Below are 19,657 nucleotides of genomic sequence, written 5' to 3' on the forward strand. Positions count from 1 at the left end.
TGCCTAAACTATTCCAGGTGCTCAATGATAATGTTGCTAGGCACTAGAGAAGAAACTGCTGTGTGAATGCCTCCTGTTCGGAATGGAAACCTGTGTAGTTACTGCAATTTAGCTAATCACGAGTGTCAATGCCAATGTAAGAATTCTAAGCTCCTTTGGTGTTCCCTTTGGGTCAACTTTATAATTCTGTAGATCTTTCATCTCTAAGGACAAGTGGAAGCATAATGAGCACCTTTTCCTATTAGGATGTAGAAATTAGGCAGATGAAGGCAAATTGGGGGTGGAGGAGAAGACAATGAAACAGACCCTCTTTCTAACAGGGAGAGAGACTGTTTCCCATTTGGTCTGAGGTGAGGTGTTTAAAGGTTTCTTGATCTTTTGGATGTTATTAAACCCAAATCGCAAACTTGGCATTTGACCTTTGCATTGAAGAAAGCTTCTCAGGCATATCAGGGGTCTGCCTCGCTGTTTTGCCCTGGAACAAATGCTAAACAAAGGCGGATTTGAAAAAGTTGTAGGCAAAGAATTTATGCCGGTAAGAGGTAGTCTTTTCATTTGTCCTTAAACAAAAATAGTTTGAGTAAGAGAAACACCTGGTGCTTTACAGCTGCTCTTTTGCAATTAAAAATGCATATCGTACCTAATCAAGTTGAATAAATCTTTTATTCTACAGATCTAAAATATTTTATGTATACACAAGGGAGGTGCTTAATTGCAGAATCATTTGCAGTCAGCTGGTAAACCCACCTATCCTATACAGCGTGATTTGTCCTAGAAAGCAGTGGCTCTCAAACTTTAGGGAACATAAGAAAGATTTGGGTGTGCATGTTAAAGCCACCGATTCCTGGGCCCCAAGCTGAAAAAAAATTTGGGTTAAGGCAGTCTGTGTAGGGGCCAGAAAGATTCACCTGTGGCAGGTGGTCCTCAGCCAAATTTTGACAAATGTTGCTACAAAGGTACAGACATTAGTTTTACTTGATTTTTTTAAAAAGTTGAATTTCCACATTTCTTTGCTTATAAAAGAAGAAACTCTTTTAGAAGATGATTTTTTTTTTTTCTTTTTTGCATTCTCCTTTCTAATTGTATTTCAAATCTTCAAAACAAAGCCCTGGGAATACGCAGATTCAAGCATGCCCCTGGGCTTGGTCCACTGTTGCAGGAGTCTTAGGGATCTTCATACACATGCTTGAGTCATTCATTCACCAACGTTTAACCACAGGATAGAAGATATGACAAAGCAAGATCTGACAAAGCAGGACTCCTTTCTCCATGGCATGTGATTTCAGAGGTGGCAGCAGCCAAAGTGGAAAACACTGGAATTTTTCCTTGGAACTGGACTGTGATGAGAGGTTCCTACCATGAGCATAACCGACTGTCTTTTCCCTGACCCTTCCCTTCGTTTTTGAAGATAGAGCAGAAAATAATCTTCTCTGAAGATACTTGATAATTCCAAAACCCAAAAACACATGCTCCCAATGCACTGTGCTTTCAGATATTCTGGGTCTAGTTCAGCTGGCGGATGAGCTGATTGATGCGTTCACCTCGATAGCCAGGTGAGCCCATCTCCTTGAGGAAGCCCACTTTATTCTTGGTAGCATGACGGGCCACTGAGAGTTGGAAAGGATGCAAGAACCATGAGATCTCCTGGAAATGCTTCCCCGGGAAGGCAATTTCATGAATGAGGTCTTCCAAGCAAATGACACCAAATTTCCCCAGGTGCTCTTCTATCACTGTGTTATCTGTCAGAGGGATGGTCTTATTCTTGACCTTGGCTTGTCCATGTTTCAAGATGAGTTTGCGGATGGACTTCAGATTTGGAAATCCCCAGGTCACATAAGGTTCCACCATACGCAGCAATTTTAGGCTCTGCGGGGGGACTCTAACAAAGACGTCACTGAAAATTTTCTTTAGGTGAAGTCTTGTGATGGTCTTTTGCACCAGTGAACTCACCCCATTAATCCTTCGGATGCGTACAACAAAGGCCAAGGAATGTTTATCTGGCAATTCCAAGGCATGAGGTTTCACTTCTAGTCGTCTGAGACGCACCCTGTCGCGTTGCTGCCACCAGGAATCATACAGAAATGATTCCAGTCGCTTAAACCTGGGTCCTTTTCCTTTCCTCTGCTCTTTCTTTGCCAAAAGTGCTTGCTTTGCCTGGGTGGCTTTGAGGGCTTGGTAAGCCTTCCTCTTTTTCAGGAGATTTTCTGGAACCAAACGGATTTTTTTCCTTTCCTCTTGCTCCACCATCTTTCTAGGGTTACAGCTACTCTAGAAGATGATTTTTTGAGTGCGTCCGAATTGGTGGCAGAGATCAAAAGATGTCATTTGTATAATAATCCCTTTAAACATCTCTATTTGGTTTGGTCACTTACCTTCCTGTCCTCTCATATATTCTTTCCTTTAATTCCAAGAATTCCATTATTTACATTGACTTTTCACCTTTTTCAGTATGTGGATATTCTCTTATTCTTTTTGTTAAGGACATCTGTTTTAGCAACATTGCTTCTTAATTCAGAGAAAATTTCCTTAATTAAGTCATATTTTGATGGTATAATATCAAGATTAAATATAACAAAATCATGCATATTTTTATTATTAACTCAGACGTGTAGAGTGTATGGTCATGATGTCTAGCATGTAATGAGCGCTCAATAAGTTCATAGAAAGAAAGAATATTAACATACTGTTATTTTGCTTCAAATGACTCATAAAACTCGGAAAAAAAATCATATATGTTGTTTTTAATGGATGATCCATTGTAAAAGTTTTAAGATACCATTGGTGTATAGAAAAATCATCAGTCTTCTTTTCATAATCACCTAGACTTTGAAATTGCTTTATTAATTCTAATGCTTAAGATGTTAATGAAAAAGCATACCAGAATACTAGAAAGGCCATCATTAGTCTTTGTAAATAAAGTACACAGATAATATTCATAAAGTCATGCCCATATATATTGGCTCTTACCCTAAAACACAGAGAGTGTTCAATCAAAGAAGAAAATGAAGAATACTGTGCTCAGAAGGCAGGTAGACTCAAATATCGTTTCATAGGGCTGTCTCCCAAAGATCAATACTTGAAAAAAATTCCTGTATACTGCCATAAAATTTCAGAGACTTTTCGTGGAGAAGAAGTGTTTCTTCAAGATTACTTCCACTGATGTTCTGGGCATTAAAATGATTTAGATTACAATATCTAAAACAGAAAGAAAGAAAGCTTTTGTTAGGACCAGATGAAGATGACTTGATAAATCACTTGGTTTCCCTCTGGGCTTGTCTACTGTTTATGATGGGCTCATAGATACTGGCACAACATTGATGATTATTTAAGAGCGCTGCTCACTGGGACAGTCTTTATAACAGGGACAAAGGAGTGTTCCTTTTTTAGAGTACATAGCAAGGTGTCTCACAAGGACCTTTAGGTGGCGCTCTTTTACAAGCCACATGGAGTCTCTTCAGTGCTGACAGTGAGACTGCGGGAAGCCAGAAAGCCTATTGACTTCACAGATTGCATGGAGGCCAGGACACACGAAAGGTTTTTCAGATAAACTGGGGGTTTGTAAATTCAGTGCCGATGTAAAAAACCACTGTTGAAGAATGAGTCCATGAATATATTTCTAGAATGTGTATTCTCTACCCTCAACCCTCAGAAAAACCTACTTTCCTTTGTGTCTTCTAAGTACCAGGCACCATGCTAAGGTGGTATGGAATCACCCCATTTCATGGATTGGGAAACTGAAGTTTCCAAGAGGTTAAATAACTTGCTCAAGGTTCATAGAAATAGTGGTTGGCAGAGCCTGGATTTGGAACCAGAACTCAATTATTCTGAATCTCAGCCTTTTTCATCTATGGCACACTGACTCAAAAGGCAGTGATTTTCTTAAACACTTTGGAGTAAGCTCCAGGAGGATAACATTTCAGACTGCTTTCTTTATTCACTGTTCTATTTGAAGTGCCTAGACCAGTGCCTGATACATAGTGGATGTTCAATAAATATTTTTTGAATGAACAAATGAATATGGGCTATACATTCAATTTTGTCATATACACATAAGTCTCTGGGGTCAGCCATCTATTTTTGATTTGTGAAGGTTTCAAAAGCTAATTTTACCTTCTTTTCCTTCTCAGTATATTGCTAAAAAATAACCATTAGTGTAAGAGAATGAATACTACCTGAATAACTCCGGTCATTTGTCTCTGATTTATGTCACTTTCAATAATAGTTACAGCTTATGTACAAAAGATTACTAGTAGCTTTGACAAAATAAGTGCAATGCTATCAACTTTTTAAGATATGTTTTATAACATTGGAGGGACAGTAGTGCTAAGTTATAAAAACAAACATTCTCCTGGCCCCTCCCTCCCAAAACACCTATAATTACTTTTTATTTTAGCACCCAGTGTGGGATACATATTTATATTAAGCATTGTAGACATATTTACCTAATCCTCTTCAGCAAGGAAAAGACATTTCATCTGCCTACTTCCTTCACCCCTAAACTGAAGAGCCTTGGGTATGACACGTCACCATTGTGCTATTTCAGATCTGATCGTGGAGGCTCCAACACAGACAGCGGCTCCAACACAGACAGCGGTGGGGTCTGGGGCGTTTCATTTCTTGTTTTGTTTTTGTTTTTTGGTACATGTGAGCAGTAAATCTGGTTTGACATTTATGGATAATTCCTAACTGTACTCTACTGGGGATCTGAGGTGATGTTAAAGGGACCCTGACAAGTTAGTTTGGTTCTAGGACTTATGCTGGGATCGTATTATCACAGTAAGATAAGCTTGGTGAGGGGAGGGGTGCTTTGGGTGCTAACACAGACCTAAGGCTCTCTGTATATTGGTGAAAATGTTGTTTCTCAATGAATCCACTGTGCTTGGAGACAAGAATATGTTGGGACTCTCCTGTTCTTGATAGATTTGCCACCACAACCTGGCTCTGAACGGTTAAACTTTGGGTTTGATGAAGATTGGACTGTGGCTGGACGTGTATTGAGATTAAATACCATTTGACTTTTAAATAGTATGTTTCAATAATCTGTCCTGGGGACACTGGTGGTTTCTCCTATTTCTTTGCATGCTTATTGTTCATTATTGCTTGACAATAGCAGTCAATATATTATAGAAATAAATCGGAATCATGCACTTCTCACTGCAGACGCCGATCTTTCTCCCCCAGGTTCCATATTGTTTCTTGCTTAGCTCTTCTGACTTGGCCTGTCCAATCCCAGTGGCCAATAGGCCCCCAAGGCAACAGGTGCCTTTGCACTGATGTCATTGCTGCTACTTAATCTCTGGAGGCAAATTTTCCAGACGCTCCTTTCTTCTGACATGTGACACTCATTCTTTTCCTGTGGGGTTCCTGATCAACAGGTGGTTGTGGGTGTAGTTACTTTAACTGAAGGGATTAGTCTTCTCCCAACCCACCAAAGTTGGGGATTGTCAGAGAGCAAGAAAAGGGCTCTTGTCAGGCATTTAGAAGCAGCACAATATAGACATATGGGAGCATGGGCTTTAGAAATAAACAAATCTGGGTTTGAATCCTAGTCATGTGAACTTGGTCAATTTACTTAACTAGCTTTGCATTTTAGTTTTCTTATTTATAGAGTGATAAGACCTGTGTAACAGGGACGTGGTGGAGATGAAATGTGGTTATTTGTGTGTGCAGAGCATGCTGCCCAAGGCACAGAGGGTGCTCAACATGTGGAAGATTAATTTCTTTCCTTCCTGCTTTGTTTCTTCCTCTCTTTTTTCATTCTACAAAAAAAGCATGTAGGAGAAAAGAAAGTAGACAGGAGATGGAGAAGATTTGGTAAGAATCAGATTTATTTCTGAATGAGCCCTGTATTTTCACTTAGTCCCTTCTCATCTGTGGGTTCTCCAATCTCTGGTGCTTTGTATATTTTTATTCTTACCTCCTTCTCTGTACCCCACACCACATCTTTCACCTCTTTATAAGAACTCACTTGTTCCATGGTCACAGAGAAAGAATCACACTTGAATATTTTAATTTCGACCCTAGATGTTAACTCCACGTAGACTGGTACTTTGCTTGGTCCAACTAACTCTATTTCTGCAGTGCCTGGAATAATGCTTAGCAGGCTGGTTGAATGAGTGCATGAATGAATGAATCCATGAGCTAATAGATACTTATTCTACTCTAGTTCTACCTGAGCTCTGTCCATGGTCATGGTCATCTTGGCCACACCTCAGCATAAGTCCAGGAGGAGAAGAGAGCATAAGGCTAAGTATGAGACCATTATTATTATTATTATTGCTAATATTCCGGAGAAATTATTCATCCTCACAGCAACCTTACGACACAGTTACTATTCTTACTGCTTCCATTTTACAAAGGAAGAAACAGGCTTAGCAAGGTTAAATAGCTCACTGAAGTTTGCACAGCTAGTAAGTTGTGGAACTGGATTCAGCTGGGCTGATTCTAAAGACTGCCTTTTAAACAACTTCCTGAAAGACAAGGGTCAAACCTTACCAAAGGACACAAAGTAAAAATTGAGAGACAGTCCAGGTGTGTGAGAATTGGCAGGTGGGCACCACTTATGTGTCTGGAGGCAATGGATGGAGTGGGGAGAGGCCTTGCCTTCAGCTTCAGTTTCATTGCCAAATCCATTTTCCTGCAAAGCTGAGGAAATTCCTGTTGGATCTTTCTGCAAGACTCTCTGATCCTCTAATTTGATTTTCAATGTAAGAATGAGACTGGCATTTAGGAAAATTTTACATTGTGGAGGATCAGTTGGATATTTTGGAGGGTAAGAAATGTAAAAATTCAGGGAGCCATTAAGGCTTTTCATATTGCCATCGATTCTGCCTTGCATGGGGTTTAATCCTCCCTCCTCTGCTGGACCATAAGCCCCATGAGAGCAGGAACATTCGTGGCACTAAACATTTATTGACATAATGACTGTGCATTTTTTTAGGTTATGGTACTACCTAGTACATGGCTGATGTTCAAAAAGAGATTTGTTAGAAGAACAAAATAATAGTGATTAGGCAAGGGAGAAGTGACAATATATGACTAAATGACTAAAGAGATAAATGGATTCAAGCAAGTAAGGAAAACGAAAATCAGTTTAGTTCCTGCTACGTGACAGACATCGTGCTTAGCGCTTTATCAAAATTCATCCCATACGAGGTTGGTATTACTGTCTTTATTTTACACGTGTAAAAACAGAGGCTCAGAAAGGCTAAATGATTTGCTCAAAAGTACACAGCCCTCCAAGAATATGTCAAGATGGAAGAGGGAGAGAAAGAGAGAGAAAGTGAGAGAGAGAGAAAGAGAAGAGGCTGGCAATGGATGGATGGTAGATGATACGTATTAAACCACTGATGGTCTCAGGTGACAAGCTAAGGGATTTTGCACAGTTTGTTATTGACCTTGAAGTGGTCACTGCTGATTTAAAAGACCTGAATGGAATTCGAATATCAAGCGTCATTAGATTCCTAGCTATTTGTTTAATGATATTTGCTTTTAATGGTAATGACTCATTCATTCTTATTATTAATATGGTTATTTCTAACTCTAAAGTGGTATTATATGGTGGAGAAAAAAATCTTGTTTTAGAACATGTTTTAGAATTTAGTAAAGTACTATTTTATTACGAGGATCGATGGGAAATGTGAAGTCTAAATTGAAATTTCTTGCTCTGAATAATCTGTTAAATTTCTGTAATATGCTAATTTGTCCAGTCATGGCATATGGAATTCCCGGTGGCTCAGTGATGGTTCCCAGACCAATATTTCATCGACTCAGAAATTGTTCATCTTACCATACACTTACCTTTGTGAAACATTCCAGAATCCCAAGACATTCAACAATGTTAATGATGCCAGGAAGAAGAAGAAGCTTTCTAAATTGCCTTTGTTTAATGTGTTTGGAAACCAATTGCCTGTTTGGAACAAATGTAATTGTTATTCAACTGCAGAGTTGTAAGTTTCTGTGAGTATTTTATCATTCCACAATTCATAGAGCTTTATTTGCTTCAATAATATCTACAAAGCAAAAAAGCTCATCTGAAACCTCATTGTCCAAATTCATTTGATTCTGTAAAAAGTAAAATGCTAAGCAAAGCACCCCAAATATTTTGAAGGTCAGCAAAACTCCCTTAATTTGCATCATGCAATATAGGTAGTGTCAGAACAGAAGAACTGTATTGTAACTGTGATTGTGCTATTAATTTGCAGTAATCATATCTGTCTTATTTATCATTCTACTTCTAGTATCTAGAACAGTGCCTGGAACACAGGGATTATTTGGCAAATATACATTGAATGAATGAAAAGATTTTCCATGACCAGATAGTCTGTTGCATATGCTAATTGTAAGGCTAGTGAAATAATATATGGAGGTAACAGATATTACATTATTTTCACAACTGTGATAAATCCAGGGTTACCCTATGATAATATTACAAACTCTATTGGTCAAATTAATTGCAAATGTTGACATCAGATTTTCTTTTGACCTGACAAGTAATTCCTTCATTTTATTTTTTTATTTTCTTTCTTTTTTTTTTTTTTGAGGCAGAGTCCTGCTCTGTTGCCCAGGCTAGAGTGCTGTGGCATCAGCCTAGCTCACAGCAACCTCAAACTCCTGGGCTTAAGCGATCCTACTGCCTCAGCCTCCCGAGTAGCTGGGACTACAGGCATGCACCACCATGCTCAGCTAATTTTTTCTATATATATTTTTAGTTGGCCAGATAATTTCTTTCTATTTTTAGTAGAGACAGGGTCTCGCTCTTGCTCAGGCTGGTCTCAAACTCCTGACCTTGAGTGATCCACCCGCCTCGGCCTCCCAGAGTGCTAGGATTACAGGCGTGAGCCACCACGCCTGGCCTAATTCCTTCATTTTAATACCACCAAATAAAGTATCCCCACTTCCTTATGACGTCATGCTGAGTATATATGAAACTATTCAGCATTCGAAGTAATTGCTTTAATTTCCTCCTAAATTTTGACCTTCGCTTTGAATCTTTGCTATAATTTCCTTTCTCTCGTCTCTCTCTCCCTGCTTTCTCTCTTTCCATATCTATACCTATATCTATCTATATCTACACACACACTCAATTTTTCTTCAGTGGGTTTTGACGTATCATTTAATATATTATATAAAATAGAATGCATTATATTATATATTTGTTATGCAATGCTTATTTTTAGGCAATACTTTAAAAGCAGCAATGAGATCTAGTACTGCCAAAATATATTACAGATATATAATATTACAGAATATTTAAAAGGGAAAATCTATTTTTATAGAGAGAGCTTAATCTCATTGTTGCTCTGAATGGGTAGCATATTTTTTAAAAACATTATGCATTATGAGAACAGGAACTGATCATCTTTGAACATTCAAATGCCAAGCTTTTGGCATTTCCTTGCCTTTTGAAAGGAACAATCCCTACAATGGGTGGTGAAGAGGGGTGGGGGACCACAGCAGTCAGTCTGTATGCCAATAAAGTTGGTCTTCAGTGCCATCTTTGGCACAAAGGTTGTGGGTTGCTTCCTAAACCAGAAAGTGGGTCTTGGCCTCTTCCTTGACAGTGCACACTTTTGAATGGGATTTGAATTAAATGCTCTGTTCAAAGTTGATGGTCAGCAAGTGCATACTATGACAGTTGTGATTAATTGTGCCATTTCCATTTAAAGCCATTTCTCTTCTGTCATTTAACTTCCCAATGACTATTATTGCAGATCAGCTACAAAAATTAGCTGTGTCCATTATAGTCTTGGACCCATACTTGGAAGCTAGTACTGAATTTACAAGCTATTTTGTAAGTTTCACTTCCACATTATATTTATATTCCACTCTAATGGAAATTCATAGTTTTATTACTGTATTGACATGATGCCTTCATCTGGTGTTTAGACGAGTAGATGATATTCACTGAATGCTTCTCTATATGCCTGTCTATTGGGTATTGTGTAGCTCTCTTAGCGTGTGTGTGTGTGTGTGTGTGTGTGTGTGAACTACACATTTGATTGTACTTGAATGAGAGGAGTTGAGGTGGAATCCAAGATAAGGTGAGATAACGTCCCACTTACTTTCAGGAAGAACTAAACCATCCTGCTAAGCCCATTCAAACAGTCCTATTTCCTTTTTCTCTTGAATTACTATCCCAATTGTATTTCTGTCCTTTCCATTTCACATCGGCACTTTGCATGTCATGCAACTCTGCCATTTTATCATCGTGTTTCTCTGGCTGGAGGAAGAGAAATTTGCACAGAGTATGTGGAGCCTCAGAATTAACACGATGTTAATAATTCTTAGAGCATGAATTTTGGTCCACAATAAGTAATTGAAAAGACGATCTTTATATTATAACAGAGTCAGATGAGGGATAAGAATATAAATTTTGTAAGATCTTTAAAGGTAAAACATAACATTTCTAAGAAATTGTGCCATGACAGCAAAAATCAGCATTTTAGGAGACAGCACCAGCTCCCCCGGCTACGGCCAGCAAACTTGCATTTGTCATTGGGGATACCATGGTGGGCACCAATGAGCAGCCCGGTGACTTGTTAGGGGATGTGGGATGACAGGACAGGAGGATGTTGTACTAGAAAAGTTAGAGAAAGATAGTGGAAATTTGCTGGTATATAAAAAAACATGTTGTGAGTCAGGTTATTTAAAAAGCAAAACTAAAGATTGTCATGTCACCTGTTCAAACCCTTCACAATGCTCCTGTATTCCTTCTTTTTTAGATACCATTTTTAGTGTTTGGTTTTCTTTCTAATGCTGATCTTCATTCTAGTCCCATATTTTTGCCTTTTTTAGACATAATTTAACATCTTCTGTGTAGCTAATTTACGTGGTGAGCTCCATGGTAGAGAACCATCACCTGTGTTGGTAGCATGAAACATACACTAACATCAAGTCAGAGAGAAAGATTCTTTTTGAAACCTAAAATTGCTTTATTTATACAGACATTATCTATCTATGCAAAGAGACAGCATTTGGTATAAAAAGATACAGAAAAAGCATGGGCTTTGGAGTCAGGCAGACTTTTGAGGACAAATCTTGCCTCTTATTTAAGAGTTTTGGGCAGATAACTGGGCCATGTGAGCCTCAGTTTCTCCTCTCTGCAATGATGACAGCAATATTTCCCTCCCCCACTGAGTTGTTACGAGATGTGAAAGACATAACAGCTTTCAAGGGTTGGACACAGAGGACGCACTCCACAAACCTTAGATTCTCACCTCCTCCTGCTCCCTTTAGAGGAAGCTCACACAAAATCATGTACCCTGAGCTTGATCATGGGCCTGTTTCCCGACAGATATTTCTTCATGTTCCATGTACCATTTTTTTTTAAATCATTATCCCAGGACTGGTTGTAAAATGTTCCATTTAACATTGTCAGTTGACTCAGCTCTTAGGTACTATAACTTTATTTTAGTAGCTTATAAACTTTTATTGTCATAATTCACATTTGTGCCATTTTTCACCTGTCATCTCTAGTAGCTGATTGAAGTCAGGAGCATCCTTGCAAAAGGAGACAAAGTGAAGACTTTAGGTCTAGAATGGTACTAACTAAACTTCTCTAGATCTCTGCTTAGGTGAACAGGAACATGAGAAAAAAACATGCCACATAAAGAGTCTAGTGGGTCATTCATGATATGCCTTTTGTTAATGCCAACAGTGAACCTTAGTTATGTACTTTACTAGTGTAACCAGCTAGTTAGTAATTGTGTTAGACTGTTGAAGTAATAGAGCACTTGTAAAATATTTGGCATTTTTCAGAATCCCCCCATGTATCTCTTGCTCAGCTAGATTTATTTGTTCATTTGAAAATCATTCTTTAGAAATTTTCATGTACCAGAAAATGAGCATTCCAGGTTGCTGAAGGAAAGGAGTTCATAGATTAGTAGGGGACATGCAATTTCATAGTAATTACTCTGGAGTATTAGTCCTTATAGATACTAAATAAAATATTTCTATTTATCTTAAATTGCCACAGTCATTTTAGAGACAAAAGGACCATAGAATCATCTGGATTATTCTTTTATTTTACAGATTAGTGACTGAAGGCACAGAGAGGTAAAGTGACATATCATTCAGTAGAACCCTCACCCGCCTGCTCTGACAACAAATCCACTGTTGGTGTTAATGAAACTACCACTTTTGTGACTTTCTTTAACATCTTCACAACAGTTTAAGAACATCTAGTTAGCAGTCTTTGAAGGAGCTTATCCCAATTTTTTTTCTAAAATACCTAAGACAACATTTCTACCCAAATCCTGGTAATGATATTCAACCTAGTATGGGATTCTTGGAGTAATTGGCACTAAATTTAAGACTTTTGAAACTGGATTGAGAAACATATATGGTGACCCACACATGCTATAATACTATAAGCAGCATAAATTTGCTAATAGAAAAGAGAAATATACAAGGTTTTATTTCTTTCTGATCTAAAGCCTGTATTGTAAGGCTCAACATTTCATTTGCCCCTCTGCTGTCTTTGCACCTCACAGAGCCCTGAAGTCCTAAGCGTGTGTTTCCCTGCTCTTGTTCGATACACTCCCCCCCAGAGGGAAGGGCTAACTGCCTGGCCAGTTCCCCTACTAGCCAGACCAGCTGCAATCTACCCAGGCCTCAACCTAGCAGGTTTCACTTCCCTGCCAGCCCTCAACTTTATTCAAATAAACCAATCATGACCTCCTATGGGGACTGGGCGTCACCTCAACCCTTTGTTACAACAGAGCCTGTCCTCCACAGACCCTGCTTGTTCAGACTATTCCCAAGTGGAACCCTGCATGACATGCTGTATCCTCCTCTCCCAGGCTGTGAGTGTGTGGGACTAAAAAACTGCTGTCAGTCTTATCTGTCCAGGGTCAGGTGCATGTTTTCTACAGTCTCATACTAGGTAGGGTAAGGAGTCCCTCCCTTACCAATGGGGTGAACAGGAGATAACCAGAACATACCCTCACCACAGAGATCAAAGTTAGTTCTAGACAGAATATTAGTAGTTGCTTCTCTAATGCATAATCACTGTTTATTTGGAGGTGGAGGGAACCCTCCCATATATCCCTCTAGACCACTACCCAGCACGAAGTATCTCTGCTTCTAAACTACATCAGGGAGAGAAAAACCCATAAAATCATAGGACAAGAAATAATGGGAACAGGTATTTAAGGTGATGGATATCTCAATTACCCTGGTTTGATTATATGAATGTATCAAATCATTACATGTACCCAAAAATATGTACGTCTAATATGTATCAATTAAAAAAAACTGAAAAAAAGAAGTAATGGGAACAGGACACAGGCAGGTTACATTGAATCCAGGAAGTGTTGTCACCAGAAGTAAAACATTATGGGTGAGTATGAGTTCTGAGGAGTACCACATACCATGTATGTTTGAGACTGCAGTCTATACTCCCTCCATCTGAACAGAGTGTTAGAAAACTTAGAAATGGTGTAATGTTCTCACTTTACCCCAGCAGTATTCTTGTGGCAGTAACTTGGGTTTAATGGGGCACTTTAACTGTAGATGTTAGCAAAAATACCTACACACACTCAGTTGGTAAACATTACCTCTCAGTAAATCTGTTCTTTTGAGGATGAATAAATAGAAAAAAGGCCAATGGGGGAAGGAAAAGTGACTATAATGCATATTATAAACTATTGCTTATAGGAAACACTTTTAACCCAGAATGACAAAGCTTAATATTATAATAATAATAATAATAGTGATAAAATAGTGGAAAATACTAATGTCAAGCCAAGTTGAATTCAAGGGAAAAACCATTCAAAGGGACAATGATTTTTTTTTTTTTATATTGATAAACACACAATCCAAATCAAAGATGTGCCAATGGACATCCCTTAATTAATAAAAACATAACAGCATCTGTTAGAAATAGAGGTAGATAAGTAATTCTTGTGAATGATTATGTCACACTTTGGTTAGTTTTTGATCAAATAGGCAAAAAAGAAAATGATGTGTAAAATTGAAAAATGTGATTGGTAAGGGGTAACAAAGATTACATTATTTGGTACAAAGAAGGAATCTATCCTCTTATAGAAATTTAAATAACATCAATAACAAATCCAACCTCCTAGAATTGAACATATTGCTCCTAAATAACTTATTGATGAAGGAGAAAATGAAACTCACAATCACAGAGTATTTAGAAAATGAAGAAAATGAGAAAATTGCATTTATACATTTAGGGATACAGAGAAAAATCTCTACCCTGAGGCACATTTAAAGGCACATATGTTTTCATTTTTAAAATAAGAATTAAAATAAATGAACTAAACATTCAAGACAAAAAATTTAAGAAATGTATAAAACAAATCTAAGGCAAGTAGGACTAAGAAAATCAATATATTAAAGTATATTAGATTTAATAGTTTTAAGAGCTGAGTCATTGGAGAAAAATATAACAAAATAAATAAAAGCAAATCCAATCAGAATATATAACAAAAATACAGAGAAGATAACAATATTTAGTTATGAGTATGCTATTATAGTATCAAAAACCATATGGAAATGAGACGATTATTTAGGAAAACATTAATTGCCGAAATTGAACCAAGAATAAATGGAAATATTTAATGGCCAATAATGGTGGGTAAAAGTTACAAAGAATGATTTTCAAAAGAGAAATTACAATCCATATAAAATTCCAATGACATTTTCACAGAAATAAAAAAAAATCCTAAAATTCATATGGAATCAAAAAACACCCCAAATAGCCAAAGCAATCCTGATCCAAAAAACAAAGATGGAGGCACCATGCTACTTGACTTCAAAGTATACAACAAAGCTATAGTAATCAAAATATTATGGCATAAAAACAGACACACAGACCAATGGAATAGAATAGAAAGCACCGTAAATAAATCTATGCATTTACATTTACAGACAACTGAGTTTTGACAAAGGTGCCAAGAACACAAACCAGGTAGAGGATAGTCTCTTCAATAAATGATTCTGGGAAAACTGGATATCCACATTTCATTAAACTGAATCCTTATCTCACACCATATACAAAAAGTGAACTCAACATAGAGTAAAGGCTTAACTGTAAGATCTGAAACTATAAAATTATTAGAAGAAAACTCAGGGGAAAAACTCCATGATATTGGTTTGGGCAATGATTTCTTGAGTATGACCACAAAAGAAAAAATAGACAAATGGGATTACGTCACACTAAAATGTTCCTGCACAGCAAACGAAACAGTGGAGAGAAAACCCACAGATTGGGAGAAAATATTTGTAAATCATTCATCAGGTTAAGGGGCTAATATTCAAAAAATATAAGGAATTCAAACTACTCATTAATAAGAAAACAAATAACCTGATTAAAAAATGGACAAAGGACCTGAATAGACATTTCTTAAAAGGAGACACACAAATGGCCAATAGATATATGAAAAAATGCTCAACATCACTAATTTTCAGTGAAACACAAATTAAAACCACAATGAGATATCACTTCCTACCTGTTAGTGTGGTTACTATCAAAAAGATGAAAGATAAGTGTTGGTGAGGATGTGGAGAAAAGGAAATTCTAGTACAGTATTGGTACAAATGTAAATTAGTACTGCTATTATGGAAAACAGCGTGGAGGTGCCTCAGAAACTAAAAATAGCATTGCCATATGATTCAGCAATATCACCACTGGGTCTAGATCCAAAGGAATTAAAATCAGTATATTGATTGAAGAAATGCCTGTACTCCCATGTTCATTGCAGTATTATTCACAATAGCCAAGATATGGAAACAACTGAAGTGCCTATTAGTGGATAAATGGATAAAATAATGTAGTGTATATACACAATGGAATACTATTCAGCCTAAAAAAGAAAGAATTTCTTTCATTTGTAACAATATGGAGGAATCTAGAGGACATTATGTTAAGTTAAATAAGCCAGGCACAGAAAGACAAATACTGTGTCATCTCATTTATATGTGGAGTCTAAAAAAGTTGAACTCATAGAAGCAGAGAATGGTATGGTGGTTACCAAAGGCTGAGGGGGGGGGGGTGGATGCAGAAAGGGGAGATGTTGGCCACAGGGTACAAAGATTTATTAGATAGGAGGAATTAGTTCTGGTGATATATTGCACAGCACGGTGACTACAGTTAATAATAATGTATTGTATATTTCAAAATTGGAAGAGTGGATTTTAAATGTTCTCACTACTAAGAAATAAGTATGTAAGGTGACATATGTTAATTAGACTGATTTGATCATTCCACAACGTATACATGTGTTGAAACATCACATTGTAGCCATAGACATATCCAATTATTATTTGTCATTTTTAAAATGAATTATAATTTCATTTTATTTTTATTTATTTATTTTTTCTTCCTCCCACCCCCCAAAATGAAATTTTAAAGCAGAGACATTAGACACCTTTTAATTTTCATGGAAGAAATGAATCTTTCCAGAACATTAGCAAAAAGATTATCATTGCTACCAAGTGTTGTTTATCACATGTATACAAAGATGACTTAATATTGAAAAATTTATTAATTAAATACATCTTAATGATAGGTCCAGAAGAAAAATCATAAGGTGCTCTCAATAATTACTTAAGAAGCATCCAGTAAAATTTAACCTGATTTGTTTAAATCTTAGAAAACAAAAAATTTTCTTATGACAAAGAATATCCTTTAAGATTACCTTTATAAGCCTACAAATATAAGAGATGTCCATATTAAGATCATGAGAAAGATAAAATGTGATGGTTTTCTGGTATTAATATTGCCCTGTAAGTCTGTGTCCTGAGAAAGATGCAATGCATAGGAGTAAATATTGGAAAAAAGGATAAAAAATTATATTTATTTGAAGATCAGATAATTTTTCTGAAAACATAAAAGGATCAATTCAAATACTTTGATAAGTTTATTAAGAGACTTTCAGAAATTGAATGCAGATGAAGACATAAACATTAATAAATAAATATTGATAATCTTCCTATAGAATACTGATAATCTCAGTGAGTTGTAATGAGGGAGAATGATTCAGTTCTTATCAGCAAAAAAAAAACATAGCATAAATGTCTATAATAACTTCAATAAGAAATGTTCAGGATTTACGTGAAGAAGAGAAAATCTTATTGAATTGAATTTTGAAATATTAAATTGAAAAAGCTGTGTTATGTACTTAGATGGACCAATAAATATCACAAAAACTTTAGTTTTTCTAAAATTAACTTATAAGTTTTACTCATTTTATTAAAATAAAAATAGGATGGGGGAAGAATGATAAAAATTCATCTGGAAGTATAAACCATAGAGAATATGGTTTTTATAAATCAAGAAAAGCCATAAGGAAAAATGTGATTAGTAATAACTGATATGAAATATCTATCAAAAAATTATAATACTAAGCTAAAATAAAGAGGCAGCTGAAAGGAATAGGACAGAAAGATAACCCTCAAATAGTCCCAAGATCACCTAAGAACTAACAATATGTTACATGTAAAACTGATTAGTTTCATTCCATTTATCCTATGGTTGTGGAATATCTGTGGTTTAACCAACTTTTCACAACATATATCAAATTATGTTGTAAAAATTGTTATTTGACACAAATAAGTATTTTCTTTTGTAACAGCAAGATGAAATCTACATGGATGAGAAACTAAATTCAATATATTAAACCATTAAAATTCTACAGCCATAGAAAAATGGTGTGAAATTAATCACAATGAAAAAGGCTCATAGATTTGATGACATATATCAGCAAAACTTATATAAAACAAAGTCATCTATATAATAAAATGTTGAGTTAAAACTAGGAAAATATTACCAATAAGTATGATTAAAGGATATTATTTTAAAAGTATAGCGAGCATATGTAAATTGACAAGAAAAAATCATGAATAGACCAAAAGAAAAACAGGCCAAGAGCATGATTAAGCATATCATGAAAAAGAAAAGATAAAAATGTTCTATAAACATTAAAAATTTCAATCTTACATTCTAAAAAACACAAATTAAAGTAACAATAGAATATAATTTTTTCCAATTAGATTGACACAGATCAAAATATTATTATGCTTAGAGGTGAAATTAATAGCTTGATCAAGTATTATCTTTTCACAATGGTTGTATAATTGATACAGCCTTTTAGAAAACAATTTTGCTGTGCTTCTCGATAGTCTTTAAAATATTTATCCTCATTGAAAGAATAATACTATTTCCAGGATTCTATTCTAACAAGAGAATAAGTGATGTACCTAGAGATTTATAAAAAATGCTCACCTTGGTAATATTTATAGCACTGAAAAATTGGAAGCAACCAAAACATTCCAAAAGAAAAGAAAGGAACATTATATATGTGTGTGTGTGTGTGTGTGTGTGTGCACACGTATGCATGTGTGCAATGAAATATACCATATAATTGTTGAAAGTGAGCTTTTTTTAAATTCCAAATGATACGGACATATGCTCACAATATTATTTAAGGCAGCAGTTCCCAACCCTTTTGATGGCAGGGACCGGTTTCATGGAAGACAGTTTTTCCACAGACTGGGGATGGGGGGATGGTTTTGGGGATGATTCAAGCACATTTCCTTTATTGTGCAATTTATTTCTATTATTATTGCATTGTAATATATAATGAAATAATTATGCAACTCACCATAATGCAGAATCAGTGGAAGCCCTGAGCTTGTTTTCCTGATGATAGATAGTCCCATCTGGGGGTGATGGGAGACAGTTGATTTATTATGGTCTCTGTTACCTCTGCTAATGACAATCTGTATTTGCAGCTGCTCCCCAACGCTAGCATCACCACCTCAGCTCCACGTCAGATCATCAGGCATTGGATTCTCATATGGAGCACGCAACCTAGATCCCTCACATGCACACTTTACAGTAGGGTTCCTGCTCCTATGAGAATCTAATGCCACTCATCTGACAGGAGGTGGAGCTCTGATGGTGATGTGAGTAGTGGGAGGGACTGTAAATACAGATGAAGCTTCCCTTGCTCACCTGCTGCTCACCTCCTGCTGTGCGGCCCAGTTCCTAACAGGCCACTGACTGGTAGTGGCCCAGGTGGTTGGGTACCACAGATTTAAGGGAAGAAGAAAAAGATGGGGACATGATACAAATTGTCAGTTGAGCATTCATTAGGGTTTATTCAGACTCTAATTTTGTTTAAAATCTATATAGTCATGTATAAATTGAATAATTACACACACATGCACATGCACACAAATAGAAAAATATTGGAAGAAAATTTACCCAAACAATATTTTCAAAGTCTTTTTTTTTCTCCTTTATGATTTGGATTTATTTGATTATATATTACCTTTACAACAACAACAACAACAAAAATTTAAAACCACTTCATCAAAAATCCTGGAAAAATTTGACTTCCAAAAATTGTTTCTGATTAATGGCAAAATGACAGACTGGGGTGGTTTTCTACTCCTCCCGACTCTTCAGCAGTTGAAGCACTGGAGAGCAGGCTTGTTATTAGCAGTCTTGATACTGTAACTTGGAAGGTATGTGCTATTTATAAAACTGTCCTAAGATATTATTCTAGAAGTCATAATTCCCCAAATAGCAAGAACTAGTCAATTCTGCACCCTAAGATTCACTCACTTCAGTGAGATGTCACTTCTATTTCTGACTGAAATCACAGATTTACCAGATACCTCAAGG

The 19,657-nt window shown here is 36.4% G+C and overlaps 1 protein-coding gene and 1 pseudogene across 1 annotated transcript in view; both read right to left on the reverse strand.

Annotated features, from left to right (window-relative positions):
• Window positions 1-1,355: 1,355 nt before the first annotated feature.
• On the reverse strand, window positions 1,356-2,262 carry LOC138397033 (large ribosomal subunit protein uL30-like 1 pseudogene; annotated as a pseudogene).
• Window positions 2,263-3,047: 785 nt separating this feature from the next.
• SLC15A5 (solute carrier family 15 member 5) overlaps window positions 3,048-19,657 on the reverse strand; it is an 86,985-nt gene continuing 70,375 nt past the window's right edge. The window contains exons 8-9 of the mRNA XM_069491742.1: window positions 7,801-7,909; window positions 3,048-3,195 (exon numbers count right to left, since the gene is read on the reverse strand). Coding sequence (XP_069347843.1) covers window positions 3,048-3,195; window positions 7,801-7,909 — 257 coding nt within the window. The remainder of the gene's footprint in view (window positions 3,196-7,800; window positions 7,910-19,657) is intronic.

Source organism: Eulemur rufifrons, chromosome 16 (assembly GCF_041146395.1).
Source record: "Eulemur rufifrons isolate Redbay chromosome 16, OSU_ERuf_1, whole genome shotgun sequence".
Classification (NCBI taxonomy): Eukaryota; Metazoa; Chordata; class Mammalia; order Primates; family Lemuridae; genus Eulemur; species Eulemur rufifrons.